The sequence below is a fragment of the Tachysurus vachellii genome, chromosome 5 (assembly GCF_030014155.1).
Source record: "Tachysurus vachellii isolate PV-2020 chromosome 5, HZAU_Pvac_v1, whole genome shotgun sequence".
NCBI classification, from domain to species: domain Eukaryota; kingdom Metazoa; phylum Chordata; class Actinopteri; order Siluriformes; family Bagridae; genus Tachysurus; species Tachysurus vachellii.
The window spans coordinates 8,012,501-8,025,000 of record NC_083464.1 but is presented as its reverse complement, the minus strand read 5'-3'; the positions used below and the strand labels follow the sequence as shown (position 1 = coordinate 8,025,000).

Genomic DNA, 12,500 nt, shown 5'->3' with positions numbered 1-12,500 from the left:
ATGTGTGTGAGTGGTGACCTGAAATGAACAGTCTAGGGTGCATTCTCACCACACACCTAGTATTCCAGGGACCATGACACAGGTTAAAACCGTGAGATAACCCTAGTTATTGTCCAAATAAAGATTTGCTCCAGTCGTGCGCTTTGTCCAGACGTCCATGTACAGTATGTACATACAGTTTATTTTAGATATTTGCTGGAGGATATTTACAAAATGTATGTAAATGCCTCAAATGTACTGTAAATATCCAAAGAGATTTAAGCAGCTGTAACAGTCTACAGGGTGAGTGTTTGTGTCGTATCTCATGGGCCAAATCTTGTGTGTTAGAGGCCCAGCCAGCAGGCAGTTGGGTTTGTTTGTGATCAAAGTTTAGATTTTGAATTCCTTACAAAGTGTACATTCAACAACACACACACACACACACGCACGCACACGCACACACACGCACACGCACGGCAAACATGCACCCACAGGAAACTACAAAGGATTCAATGCATGCAGAGAGTGTTTCAGCGACAGCATCTCATGACAGCAAACACACAAACGTGAGGTCAAAGGTGATAAAAGTCTGCTAGAAAACAGAGTAAAATGGAAAACACATGGTGAGCAGAGACCACAAGTAGGAATGTATGGACTCTGTTGACGTTTGAAAAAAGAAGAAGAAGAAAAAAAAAAGAAAAATACAATATATTTTGGTTTTATTTAACGCCGAGCCGACGGGATAATAATGTGCTAACTGATGTGGAATGCTTAGTACTACGGGTCAAATAATTCATAGCATTATTTCTCCCATTAAATCCATGTTTAGAGGTTTACAATACAAGAACTGGCTCCTTTATTTAATTTTGACATGCTGGCTAATTAGCACTGCAATCCTACAGTTTAGAAACATGTACCGCTGAGACTCTAACCCCTAATAAATAAAATGACATATATATACTAAAGTAAATCAAATGGCTTCGAATGATGTCACACACTAAAAAATAGGATTAATATAATGAATAACTATATAATACAATTGTTTGGATTAGGATTTAATAAAACTTATGAATAGTTTAAATATCGTTTATTTGGACTGCAATGTTTTTCTTACGTGTCAGCCAATCGAGTTACAGCAGTGCAATGTATAAACTCATGCATATACAGACCAAGAGCTTCAATTAACTTCACATCAAATATAAATACGATACAAAATCCAAATAGAACCTGCTGGCTTGAATATATATACACTGTGTATATATATATATATATATATATATAAAATAAGTCTCAGAACACAGAAACACGCTGAACCTTAGGGCAGAATGCTTACACGAACAGAAGAGAGCATCAGGTTCCATCCGATAAGAACAGGAATCTGAGACTACACAAGGCAGAGGTTATGAAGCCTAACGTTTCTTTGCTTGAATTTTATATGGTGGATGTGCTAACAGTGTGTATATCAAAGGCTGTATATAAAATGTCTCGGCATGCGTATGATATCCGCAGGAAGGAATCCAAAGTTGATGTTTTCTGTTTTCTGTTTGTTCGTTTAAAAACCGTGTAGGATTTAAGCTTACATTTAAAACGTATGCATGTTTAGACGTGTGCGTTTGTATACCATGCTGTTCCAGTGATTCTCGAGCTCAGAGTAAGACTGGAAAGGACACTCTGGTGGCAGTGTGCGACTGATCCTGATGACCTGGCCTTTCTTCATGCTAATTACACACACACAAACACAAAGTCCAAACTCTGTACCTTCAGATGAGAGCATATTTTTGTTTTGTTATATTGCAGGATGACTAGTAATTTATAAAATTAAAGCCTTGGTGAAATTCTATAGCTGACTGTCTGATAATGTAGCTGGCCTGTGAGTTACATTACCCTTTTAGCAACCTCCTATTTGCCCTTATTTATACAGACTGAATCCAGCTTAACATGATAAGGCTGTGAGAATAAAAATATTTAATGCATTAAAGTAACCTCTTTACCTTGGGAGAATGTAGCACCAGTTATTTGGTGTTTTGGTGTGGAGAACTGTATCTCTGTTGTTCAGAAACCTTTCAATCACAAGAGCTGGAACATCGAAGTCTTTCAGCTGGTGACAGATTAGTGATAAACAACTAATCACAGGCTAATCACAGGCTAATCACAAGAAAAAAACAGATTGCTATACATGGATGATATATACTTGAAAGTGCACACCAAATCCTAGCACTAGTAAGCTAAAATATGAGTGGGGATGGAGATGTGAGCACGGCGTGTACGACTCTAACACTGGAGGGAGCCTGATACTCAGCTGATATAAACAATGTGGGGGAAATATTTTCATACAGATGTAATGTGTGACCGGGGTGTACGTGTGATCCGTGTGGCTTGCTTCAAGCTGTAACGACGTAGCTAGGATTAAAGGTCATGTGCTCAAATGTGTCAAAAGTGTTAAGGGAATTAATGGTGGACTCCTTTGTGTCATTGATATGGGGAAATTTAATGCTATGGGCTTTGCTTTGTGTTAAATAGGCTGTGATCTGAATTTAGACCCCATTTTGGTTTCAGAACATTTATTAGGACATAGTGGTAGAGATTCATTAGTTCATCCATTTACTATTTAATCTCAGAGTATAAGGTCATAGATAATACTACAACATACCCACAATATTCTCCCTATGAGAGAGTCTGTGTGGATAAATGGGCACTCACTGTCCGTTTTAATACAGTAGGAACACCTTGATACTTGCTTATTCGTGAAGTTATCTAATCGTCAAATCATGTAGCAGCATCACAATGCATGGAAACATCAGAACTGGGAAAAATGTGATCTCCGTGGCTTTAACCGTGGCATGGATGTTGGTTCCAGACAGGCTGGTTTGAGCATTTTAAAACCTGCTGATGTCCTGGTATTTTCACGTGAAACAGTCTCTAGGGTTTTCATAGAATGGAATGGAAATAAAAAATGCTGAGTGACAGCTTTGTTAGTGGAAACGCCTTGCTGATAAGAGAGGTCAAAAGAAAATGACCAGATTGTTTTTTGAGCTGCCAGGAAGGATATATTAACTCAAATAATCACTCAGCCATGGTGAGCAGAACAGCAGAATCGTGCACCAACACACATGCCATGGTTAAAGCCACAGAATACAAAGGTTTTTCCTATTCTGATGGTTTATGTGAACATTAACTAAAGCTCTTGACCTGTATATGCATAATTTTATGCATTGTGCTGCTAAGGAGCTGCTGCTGCCACATGATTGGCTGTTTACATTTACATTTTACATCTATGTTTAAATTTTGCAAATGCTCTTATCCAGAGCTACTTACTGAGCAAGAGCCAGAGTTAAGGGCCTTGCTCAGGGACCCAGCAGTGGCAGAGTGGTGGTCCTGGGATTCATACTCACAACCTTCCAATCAGTAGGCCAACACAATAACCACTGAGCTACAACTTCTCCTTTTTAAATAACTGCATGAATAAACAGATGTTCAGGTGTTCTCTTATAATGAGTCAATGATGAGTGTATATCTAAGTGTTCTCTTTTATTTTCTGTGCTCTGTAGCATTTATTAAGTTTATGATATAATTTCATAGTTTGGGTATACATTGGTTTGTTTGTGTGTGTGTGTGTTTGTGTGTGTGTATGCGTGTGTGTCTGTGTGTGCACGTGTGTGTGTGTGTCTGTGTGTGTGTGTGCGTGTGTGTCTGTGTGTGTCTGTGTGTGTGCACGTGTGTGTGTGTCTGTGTGTGTGTGTGTGCGTGTGTGTCTGTGTGTGTGTCTGTGTGTGTGTGTGTGCGTGTGTGTCTGTGTGTGTCTGTGTGTGTGTGAATAGAAACATAACCCTTTAAGGTTCTAGTGTTTTACAATACCAGTGTTGTGGGAGTTAATATGGTGAAAACTGCACAACAAGAAAATCTGGCATGCTGAAAAATACTCTGTAATATTAACATGTCCAGATCTTTTGTACCTAACCAATATGAAATACACTCTACTCAACAGATTTAATATGCCACACTGATTCATGACATGAACTTCAGAGCTGTTTCTTACTGTTACAGGAGGAAGTCTTACGGTGCTGGCCTCCACGCTGACACACAGTTCGGTCTCATTCACGCTCAGCTCCAAGACTGCCAACAAAACCATCCACCATCAACATAAACGCTGTTGTTAACGACATCACGTAGCTTTGAATAAGCATTCACCACTTTTTAAATGGAGATGTTCAATATTTAACATTTAAAAATTTTCTTTATATTATGATATAAATTGTACGGTGGCCGAGAAGTGCAAAACAAATTAACAAATCCGAAAACACATTAACAAGTCAGACAACCCGGAAGAGGTTGGTATAGTTTGTGATTGGACAAGACACCTGTCACTCAAGGTATACATGAAGTTCAACAGTCTGCCGCAGGGAAAAGTTGGAATGGATGGATGGAATGGATTACTGTGGATTAATTCTGTTATTTTCTTATATTTAAACAGAGAACTTTACACATTACACATAAGATTCCATACCTGTATATCTTGAGTGACAGGTGTCTTGTCCAATGATCGGTAAGTTTCCACTCAAAAACGATACACTACCGTTTCTGGGTTGTCTGACTTGTCATTGTGTTTTTGGATTTGTTAATTTGTTTTTGGATTTGTTAATGTGTTTTTGGATTTGTTAATTTGTTTTCGGATTTGTTAATGTGTTTTTGGATTTGTTAATGTGTTTTTGGATTTGTTAATGTGTTTTTGGATTTGTTAATTTGTTTTTGGATTTGTTAATTTGTTTTCGGATTTGTTAATGTGTTTTCGGATTTGTTAATGTGTTTTTGGATTTGTTAATGTGTTTTTGGATTTGTTAGTGTTTTTGGATTTGTTAATTTGTTTTCGGATTTGTTAATGTGTTTTTGGATTTGTTAATGTGTTTTTGGATTTGTTAATTTGTTTTCGATATTGTTAATGTGTTTTTGGATTTGTTAATGTGTTTTCGGATTTTTATAATGTGTTTTCGGATTTGTTAATGTGTTTTTGGATTTGTTAATTTGTTTTCGGATTTGTTAATGTGTTTTTGGATTTGTTAATGTGTTTTTGGATTTGTTAATTTGTTTTCGATATTGTTAATGTGTTTTTGGATTTGTTAATGTGTTTTTGGATTTGTTAATTTGTTTTCGATATTGTTAATGTGTTTTCGGATTTTTATAATGTGTTTTCGGATTTGTTAATGTGTTTTTGGATTTGTTAATTTGTTTTCGGATTTGTTAATGTGTTTTTGGATTTGTTAATGTGTTTTTGGATTTGTTAATGTGTTTTTGGATTTGTTAATTTGTTTTCGGATTTGTTAATGTGTTTTTGGATTTGTTAATGTGTTTTTGGATTTGTTAATGTGTTTTTGGATTTGTTAATTTGTTTTTGGATTTGTTAATTTGTTTTCGGATTTGTTAATGTGTTTTCGGATTTGTTAATGTGTTTTTGGATTTGTTAATGTGTTTTTGGATTTGTTAGTGTTTTTGGATTTGTTAATTTGTTTTCGGATTTGTTAATGTGTTTTTGGATTTGTTAATGTGTTTTTGGATTTGTTAATTTGTTTTCGATATTGTTAATGTGTTTTTGGATTTGTTAATGTGTTTTCGGATTTTTATAATGTGTTTTCGGATTTGTTAATGTGTTTTTGGATTTGTTAATTTGTTTTCGGATTTGTTAATGTGTTTTTGGATTTGTTAATGTGTTTTTGGATTTGTTAATGTGTTTTTGGATTTGTTAATTTGTTTTCGGATTTGTTAATGTGTTTTCGGATTTGTTAATGTGTTTTTGGATTTGTTAATGTGTTTTTGGATTTGTTAATTTGTTTTCGGATTTGTTAATGTGTTTTCGGATTTTTATAATGTGTTTTCGGATTTGTTAATGTGTTTTTGGATTTGTTAATTTGTTTTTGGATTTGTTAATTTGTTTTCGATATTGTTAATGTGTTTTTGGATTTGTTAATGTGTTTTCAGATTTTTATAATGTGTTTTCGGATTTGTTAATGTGTTTTTGGATTTGTTAATTTGTTTTCGGATTTGTTAATGTGTTTTGCACTTCTCGGCCACCGTAGGAATTGGGATCTTCTGGTTCAATACTTGCTAGAACCACATTTGTCTGCAATTACTGCTTTCAAATAAGTTTTCTGGGATATGTCTCTAAAAGCTCCCAGGAGGATAGTGATATTTTTGCCAATCCTTCTTGAGAAAATTGCTTGAGCGCTATCAGACTGAATAGAGAATTATAGTAAACAACAATTTTCAAATCGTGCTACAGATTCTCAATAGGATTGAGGTTTGGGCTTTGACTGAACCAATATAACACATTCAGGTTTTTGGTTTTGAATCATTAGGATGTAGCACTGACGTTATGATTAGAGTCACGGTCTTGTTGGAAGGTGAACCTCAAACCCTGTCTCAAGTCTCATGCAATCTGGAACTGTTTTTCTTTTAGAAATTCCCAGAATATGGCTCTGTCCATCCTGACCAAATTCTGCATTCCATACTCATGAAAAGCAACTCCACATCAAAATGCTACCACCACCGTGCTATACGGTGTGATGGGTGATGTGTATCGTTGGGTTTCGGCCAACACAGAGCTTTGTGTCTCAGCCAAAAAGACCTTCCTATCATCACACCAGCAAAGTGTTTTCCCTCTACTTGTTTTTTTCAGTCTCTAAGATCCAAAGCCAAACATAGCTGATTTTCAAAAATGTCTTCTTGCTTCTTTTCAATGAATCCTTTTGCGAAGCGTCCCGTGTCCTGTTGTCCCATCTGAGCTTTGAAGATTTCCTTCTTCTTCAGTTACCCTTGTACTGTTGGCTGCTACTCTCAATAATTTTCGCCTTACTTAGTCATTATGTGTTGGCTGTATCTGATGGCATTTCACTAAAACAAGTAATATGGGTAAATACTTGTAATCAGTGATCACAAAAAAAAAATTAATTTATAAATAATATTGGATACTACATAATTTCCCCTCACTACAATATTCCAGCCTATTTTGTGTAGATTCATAACACTGATCACAGTTAAGTCCTTACAATTGCCTTAGATAATGGCATAAATGTGCAGATGCACTGATTCTTAATACAGTGAAATTTAAACAGCAGATACAAATCAGAGAAATTATTATTTTTTATTTGAAAGCTATGAGAGGTACGAGAGGTACACCTACCGACAGCAATGCGTTTGCTAGCATCAGACAGGAAGTCCTTTCCTGCAGAACACAGATTTTTTACAAAGATTGCAAAAACAACTTCAAAGAAATGATCATTGATTAGAATTTATATGAATCAGTCAGGAAACTGACACAAACACTGATAGTAACCCTGGTCATTAAGGATACTTCAAAAGATATTACAGTCATGGGAAAAAGTTAAAATTTCAACACCAAGGCCACCAACATGCAGTTTCAACATGGACTGACCTCCAGTACAAGGACACAAGAAAACGAGCAACGTTTCATCACCAAACACAACTCTGAATGTGAGCCAAAATCCATAACGCTTGTTCTGTCTATATCAAACAAGCCATATAGCAACATAAACAAATAAGCGACTTTATTGTGTAAGCACATTATTGTTATGAATACTAGAGGTTGCACAAAGAATGAAAATGACAATATTAATTTATTTACACTGCGTGTGTCTTTATAATCGGTTTCGCCGTCTATGTCTATGTTTGTATAGACGGATATTTGGCAAAAATACGATTTTGCATACAATATTGCAAGTAATAAATATAGAGAACAGATTAAATAAAACAATTCAGCATATATTGAATGAAAAGTAACATTTAACTTCTACACCCACAACACAATTTTTGTTATCATAGGTCAAGGAACTTGTGCGCCATACTGTAACCTCTCCCTCTGAAGGATTATTAACTTTTTTGTAATATCAGCACCAAATGTCTGTTTGGTCAGTTTTACCGAAATGGTAGTACAGCTACTGGGACCTGTAATAAACCTTGAAAAGTAACACATGCCATAGCAGAGAGAGTGAATACTCCAATGAAATGCCTGGCTTTCGAAAACTGTTAATAACAAGGGTCGGGGTTTTGATGGGACCAATCCGTTAATGACAGCATTCGTCAGATAAGAAGGTCCAAGTTCAATGTAAAGTTAAGGGAGATTAAACGTTAGCAGTTTAACTACAGAACAGCGCACCAGGAGTGACCTTTAATCTCTAGTGGTACCATCCTATGAGACAGCGTTCTGTAGTATGATGTGTGTGATAAATATAGAATTGTGCTTTAGTGCAAAGGTAACTCCAGTGCCTTTTAGCTCTGACTATTATGTACATTAATCCTCTGTATTCCCAGATATCACAGACTCTCGTGAAGATAGACAGTGTATTTCTGTTATATAAACAGTGATGTTTGGAAGGTTGCCTGTTGAGAACAAAGGCAAAGAAAAGGCTGAAGCCAAACAAAAAATGCTAGTCTTATCTCAAAAGAGAAGTCGGAAGATTTAAAAGACATTAGCTGCGTTTGTTCACCGCATCCCTCTTTTCTACAAATTTTCCTGTGTTGTACCTGCGATTAAATGCTGTCCTGCTCTGTTCCAGTTCGGGGCCAGTCGAGCAATGAGGGAGTAAGACAGACACAGCTGAAGGATGTTAGGCAAAACTCTCTCAGGAGAATGTATCTGATTGTATTAAAATGAGAACAAAATATAAAAAGAGGAAAACTGTGAAAGGTGTGACTTGAGATTAGAGGTATAAATAACAATTGAACAATTAAAACCTATGCATCATTTTAAAAGATGAACATTTAAATGATCCGAGACAATAATCATAATTATAAATAATTATACTGTACATCGCTTATAATTGTAATAGGACAGACATGTGGTCCGTAACAAACAATTCAAAGTTTCAAAATAGGCTAGTCAAGAGATCTGCTAAGTTTGTACTTAACATACTCTATACTACCGACTATTAAACCGATCATCCATAACATTAAAACCAAGGGTATGAAGTGAAAAACACTAGTTATCTTAATCAAGGAGTGGGTTTTATTACACAGCAAGTGAACAGTCAGTTCTTAAAGTTGATGTGTCGAAAGCAGAAAAAATTGGCGAGCGTAAGGTTCTGAGCAACTGTAAGTGCCAAATTGTGCTGACTACACAAATAAGACAGTGCTTCTCTGAAACAATAGGTCTTGTGTGTTTTCCTGGTATGCAGTGGTAAGGCTTTATCAAAAGTGGTCCAAGGAAAGACAAGGAACCAGTAACAGGGTCATGGACACTTAAGCATCACTGATGTGTGTAGGGATTGAGTTTGATTGAGTCAAGAAGTCAAGAAACTTTTAGTGTCATTTTGTCTATATATACAGTGCTCAAAATTATTCATACTCTTAATGTGTTTATAGTGTTATGAGTTTTATAATACGTACATATATTTAATATGTGACAAACAACTTAGAGAATAAGGCGATATTTTAGGAATTATTACGTTTCATGGGTTTTTATCGACAGATATTCAAAAATCACCATGTTCAGAATTGTTCACACCCTGTTCGCATCATGTTTCAATCATCAATAGAAAAGCCTTTGTTCCTAATGATGGCCTGCAAATGCTTCTCGTAGGTCACCACGGGATTTCTGCAGGTCTGCTGTGGAATGTTTCCCCACTCTTTCCAGTTGGAGATTGGAAGGCTTCCTAGCCCTGACTCAGATCTTCAACTCTCTCCACAAAAGCTCTGACTTGGTCACTCCAGAACATTTATGATGTTGTCCCTGAACCATTGCTTCACCACTAGCGCCGTATGCTTCGGGTCATTATCCTGCTGGTATGTGTGTTGCGCAATCGTGTAGATGTGCCAAGACAGTATGATGCATATTGAATTAGTGTTTGGGTGTGTTTTTGACTTTGGTACAGTTCGGTGCAGTTGATTGCAAGTCTGTGTGTGTGTTCGGTACACATTAATACTTCTGGTCTGATCCCATAGAGGGGCTATTCTAACCGTAGTGGTAAATCTAATGTACTGTAGGTGAAGTGGTAGCTCAGTGGTTAAGATGTTGAGCTGACACTGTTGGGCTCATGAGCAAGGCCCTTAATTGCTCAGTTGTATAAATGTGATAAATGTAAGTTGCTCTGGATAAGTGCAAATGTAACACAAAGTGCTGATAAATTTCATGCAGGATATGGGAAAAAAGGTGTCAGAACACACAGTGCTTTTGCATATTGGGCCCGAGAAGATGGCTTGTGTCCCTTACGTGAGAAAGAGATGCATTATGTGAAGAAGGCAAGCCGGCATATACGGTGTGATGCTCTAGGCATTGTTCTGCTGGGAAACCTTTGGTCCTGGGAAACCATGGTTCTACGTGGATGTTACAGTCAGATCAAATACACCTCTTGATGGCAACGGTATTCCCTAATGGCTGTAACTATTTCATGCACTCTGCCACACTGAAAAAATAGTTCAGGAATGATTTGTGGAAGATAACCAAGAGTTTAAGATGTTGACTTGGCCTCAACATTTCAATTAACTGTGGGTTGTTCTGGACAAACAAGTGATATCTTACAAGACTCAAAGGATCTGCTGCTAACGTGCCAGAGACCACAGCACACCTTCAAAGGTATTATGTAGTCCATGCCTTGACAAGTCAAAGCTATTTTTGGCAGCACAATGAGGGACCTGCACCATATCAGGCTAATGGTTTTAATGCTATGACTGATCGGTGTAAATAGTGAAATGTAATCTTACATGTGACACGATTTATATTAAGCAAATGCCATCAACATGCAAACTAAAGCAGTTATCATGACCCATATAATTTACTAATGACATAAACAAAATGTGCTGGTTGACTTGAACACTGACTGACCTGTAAACCATGGCTCTGTGCATAAGCCTGGATGACGCCTTTCTTGAAATACTTTATCTAAGCAAAAGTTCACAGACAAACCGAGTGAAAGGTTACTGTGGAGGATCTGCTTCAAAAGTTCTGAAAATGTGACCAATCTCTATTAAACGCAAAATCAAAACAAATGTAAGAAAAATGAATATTCTTTTAACTAACATTCCTTAAGTTTGTGTAATCTTTCAGTTAGATCTGTGTGTGGTTTAAATCACCATTGGCTTCACATTTGCGAAACATAATTGCACCAATGCAGGATAGTCAATTATTTACGAGCACTGCGGGCTCAGTCTACGTTTTAATAACTCGTACACAGCATGAAAAAGCTGCTCCTGTCACGCTCTCCCGATCTAAATGAGCGGGGCTATTAGTTGGGCACCTCGTTAGCAGTGCTTGTCACTTCCGTTCTGTGTTGTTGTTTTACACTGGCCCAAATCCAACAGAGGAAGAGAGTTGACAGAATGTCTGGAATGTGCACCAGTTATTTGGCTTCTCACAGAGCGTGCCTGAGCACGGACTGTAAGGCACGCACACTCTCACACGCACATGATCACTTACACGCGCTCTCACGCACAGGTGTATCAACAGGTTCTTGTTCAAATGAGCAGGCTTCCCTAATACATATGAGCACGTACATGAATACAACGGCAATGAAAATCATTATCATCACGACACTAAATTCGTGAAGTGGAACTGAACAGAAGAGTTGTAAAGCACAGATATTTCCTGTTAGGCTTAACATAATATTGGTTGGTGTAGGGGGTTGGTGTAGTCACAAAACATGTGCTATACTTACAGACATTATAACTCTGATCCCACCATAAGGGCCCAACACAGGGGATGCAATAACATCTGAATGCAAACGTAAAACCTCTCTGAAAAATAAAGACACTGCAGCAGGGTTTCCATAAAGCAAGCAAGCAAAACAAAACAAAACAAAACAAAAAACACACTGTTCACAAGTAACAGTCAGTAGATCTGTGTAAAATAACAAAGGCCTAAAATTCAATTGGAAAAATGTACTTAAACCCATTTCTAAAAGAAACTTTTTTTTAATACTACAGTGTGCCACAGTGTTCAATACCTTGTTTGGGTTGAAATAAGCTAGCCTTATATTAAAGTTATATTATCCCTTATATTTACTAAACATGGGCTTTTTTATGTAGCTATAACCTTAATCATAGTAATCAGATTAATAACACAAAGGTATTAATAAAAATAAAATGTGTTAAGCAGACAGAGACGTACATAAAACTATGACCTAAACCTGCTTAAGGCAAGCTAGTGAAAAATAATTTGTTATAAAATCTTGTATAATGACTTTATAAATATGATCAATAAACAAAATTGTATTTAATCCATCCCACCTACATTTACAGCATTTGGAAGTTGTCCTTATCCTTAGTGACATGCAAAAGTGCTTTGTATATTCTATCAATGGGGGACTTGAGTCATATGACTTGACTCGAGTCAGACTTAAGTCGCAAATTTGAGACTTGAGACTTGCTTGACAAATATTAAAAAAGACTCGACTTGACTTTGACTTGACATTCATGACTTGAGACTTGACACGGACTTGAGTTAAATGACTCAGAGATGGGGGACTCGAGCCATATGACTTGACTCGAATAAGACTTAAGTTGCAAATTTGAGACTTGAG

The 12,500-nt window shown here is 36.8% G+C and overlaps 1 protein-coding gene across 1 annotated transcript in view; it reads right to left on the bottom strand.

Annotated features, from left to right (window-relative positions):
* The window catches only part of LOC132845247 (uncharacterized protein C18orf63-like), a 23,960-nt gene that overhangs the window by 10,687 nt on the left and 773 nt on the right, over window positions 1-12,500 (bottom strand). The window contains exons 2-8 of the mRNA XM_060869167.1: window positions 11,637-11,715; window positions 10,808-10,864; window positions 8,512-8,623; window positions 7,151-7,192; window positions 4,016-4,092; window positions 1,971-2,077; window positions 1,601-1,697 (exon numbers count right to left, since the gene is read on the bottom strand). Coding sequence (XP_060725150.1) covers window positions 1,601-1,697; window positions 1,971-2,077; window positions 4,016-4,092; window positions 7,151-7,192; window positions 8,512-8,623; window positions 10,808-10,864; window positions 11,637-11,715 — 571 coding nt within the window. The remainder of the gene's footprint in view (window positions 1-1,600; window positions 1,698-1,970; window positions 2,078-4,015; window positions 4,093-7,150; window positions 7,193-8,511; window positions 8,624-10,807; window positions 10,865-11,636; window positions 11,716-12,500) is intronic.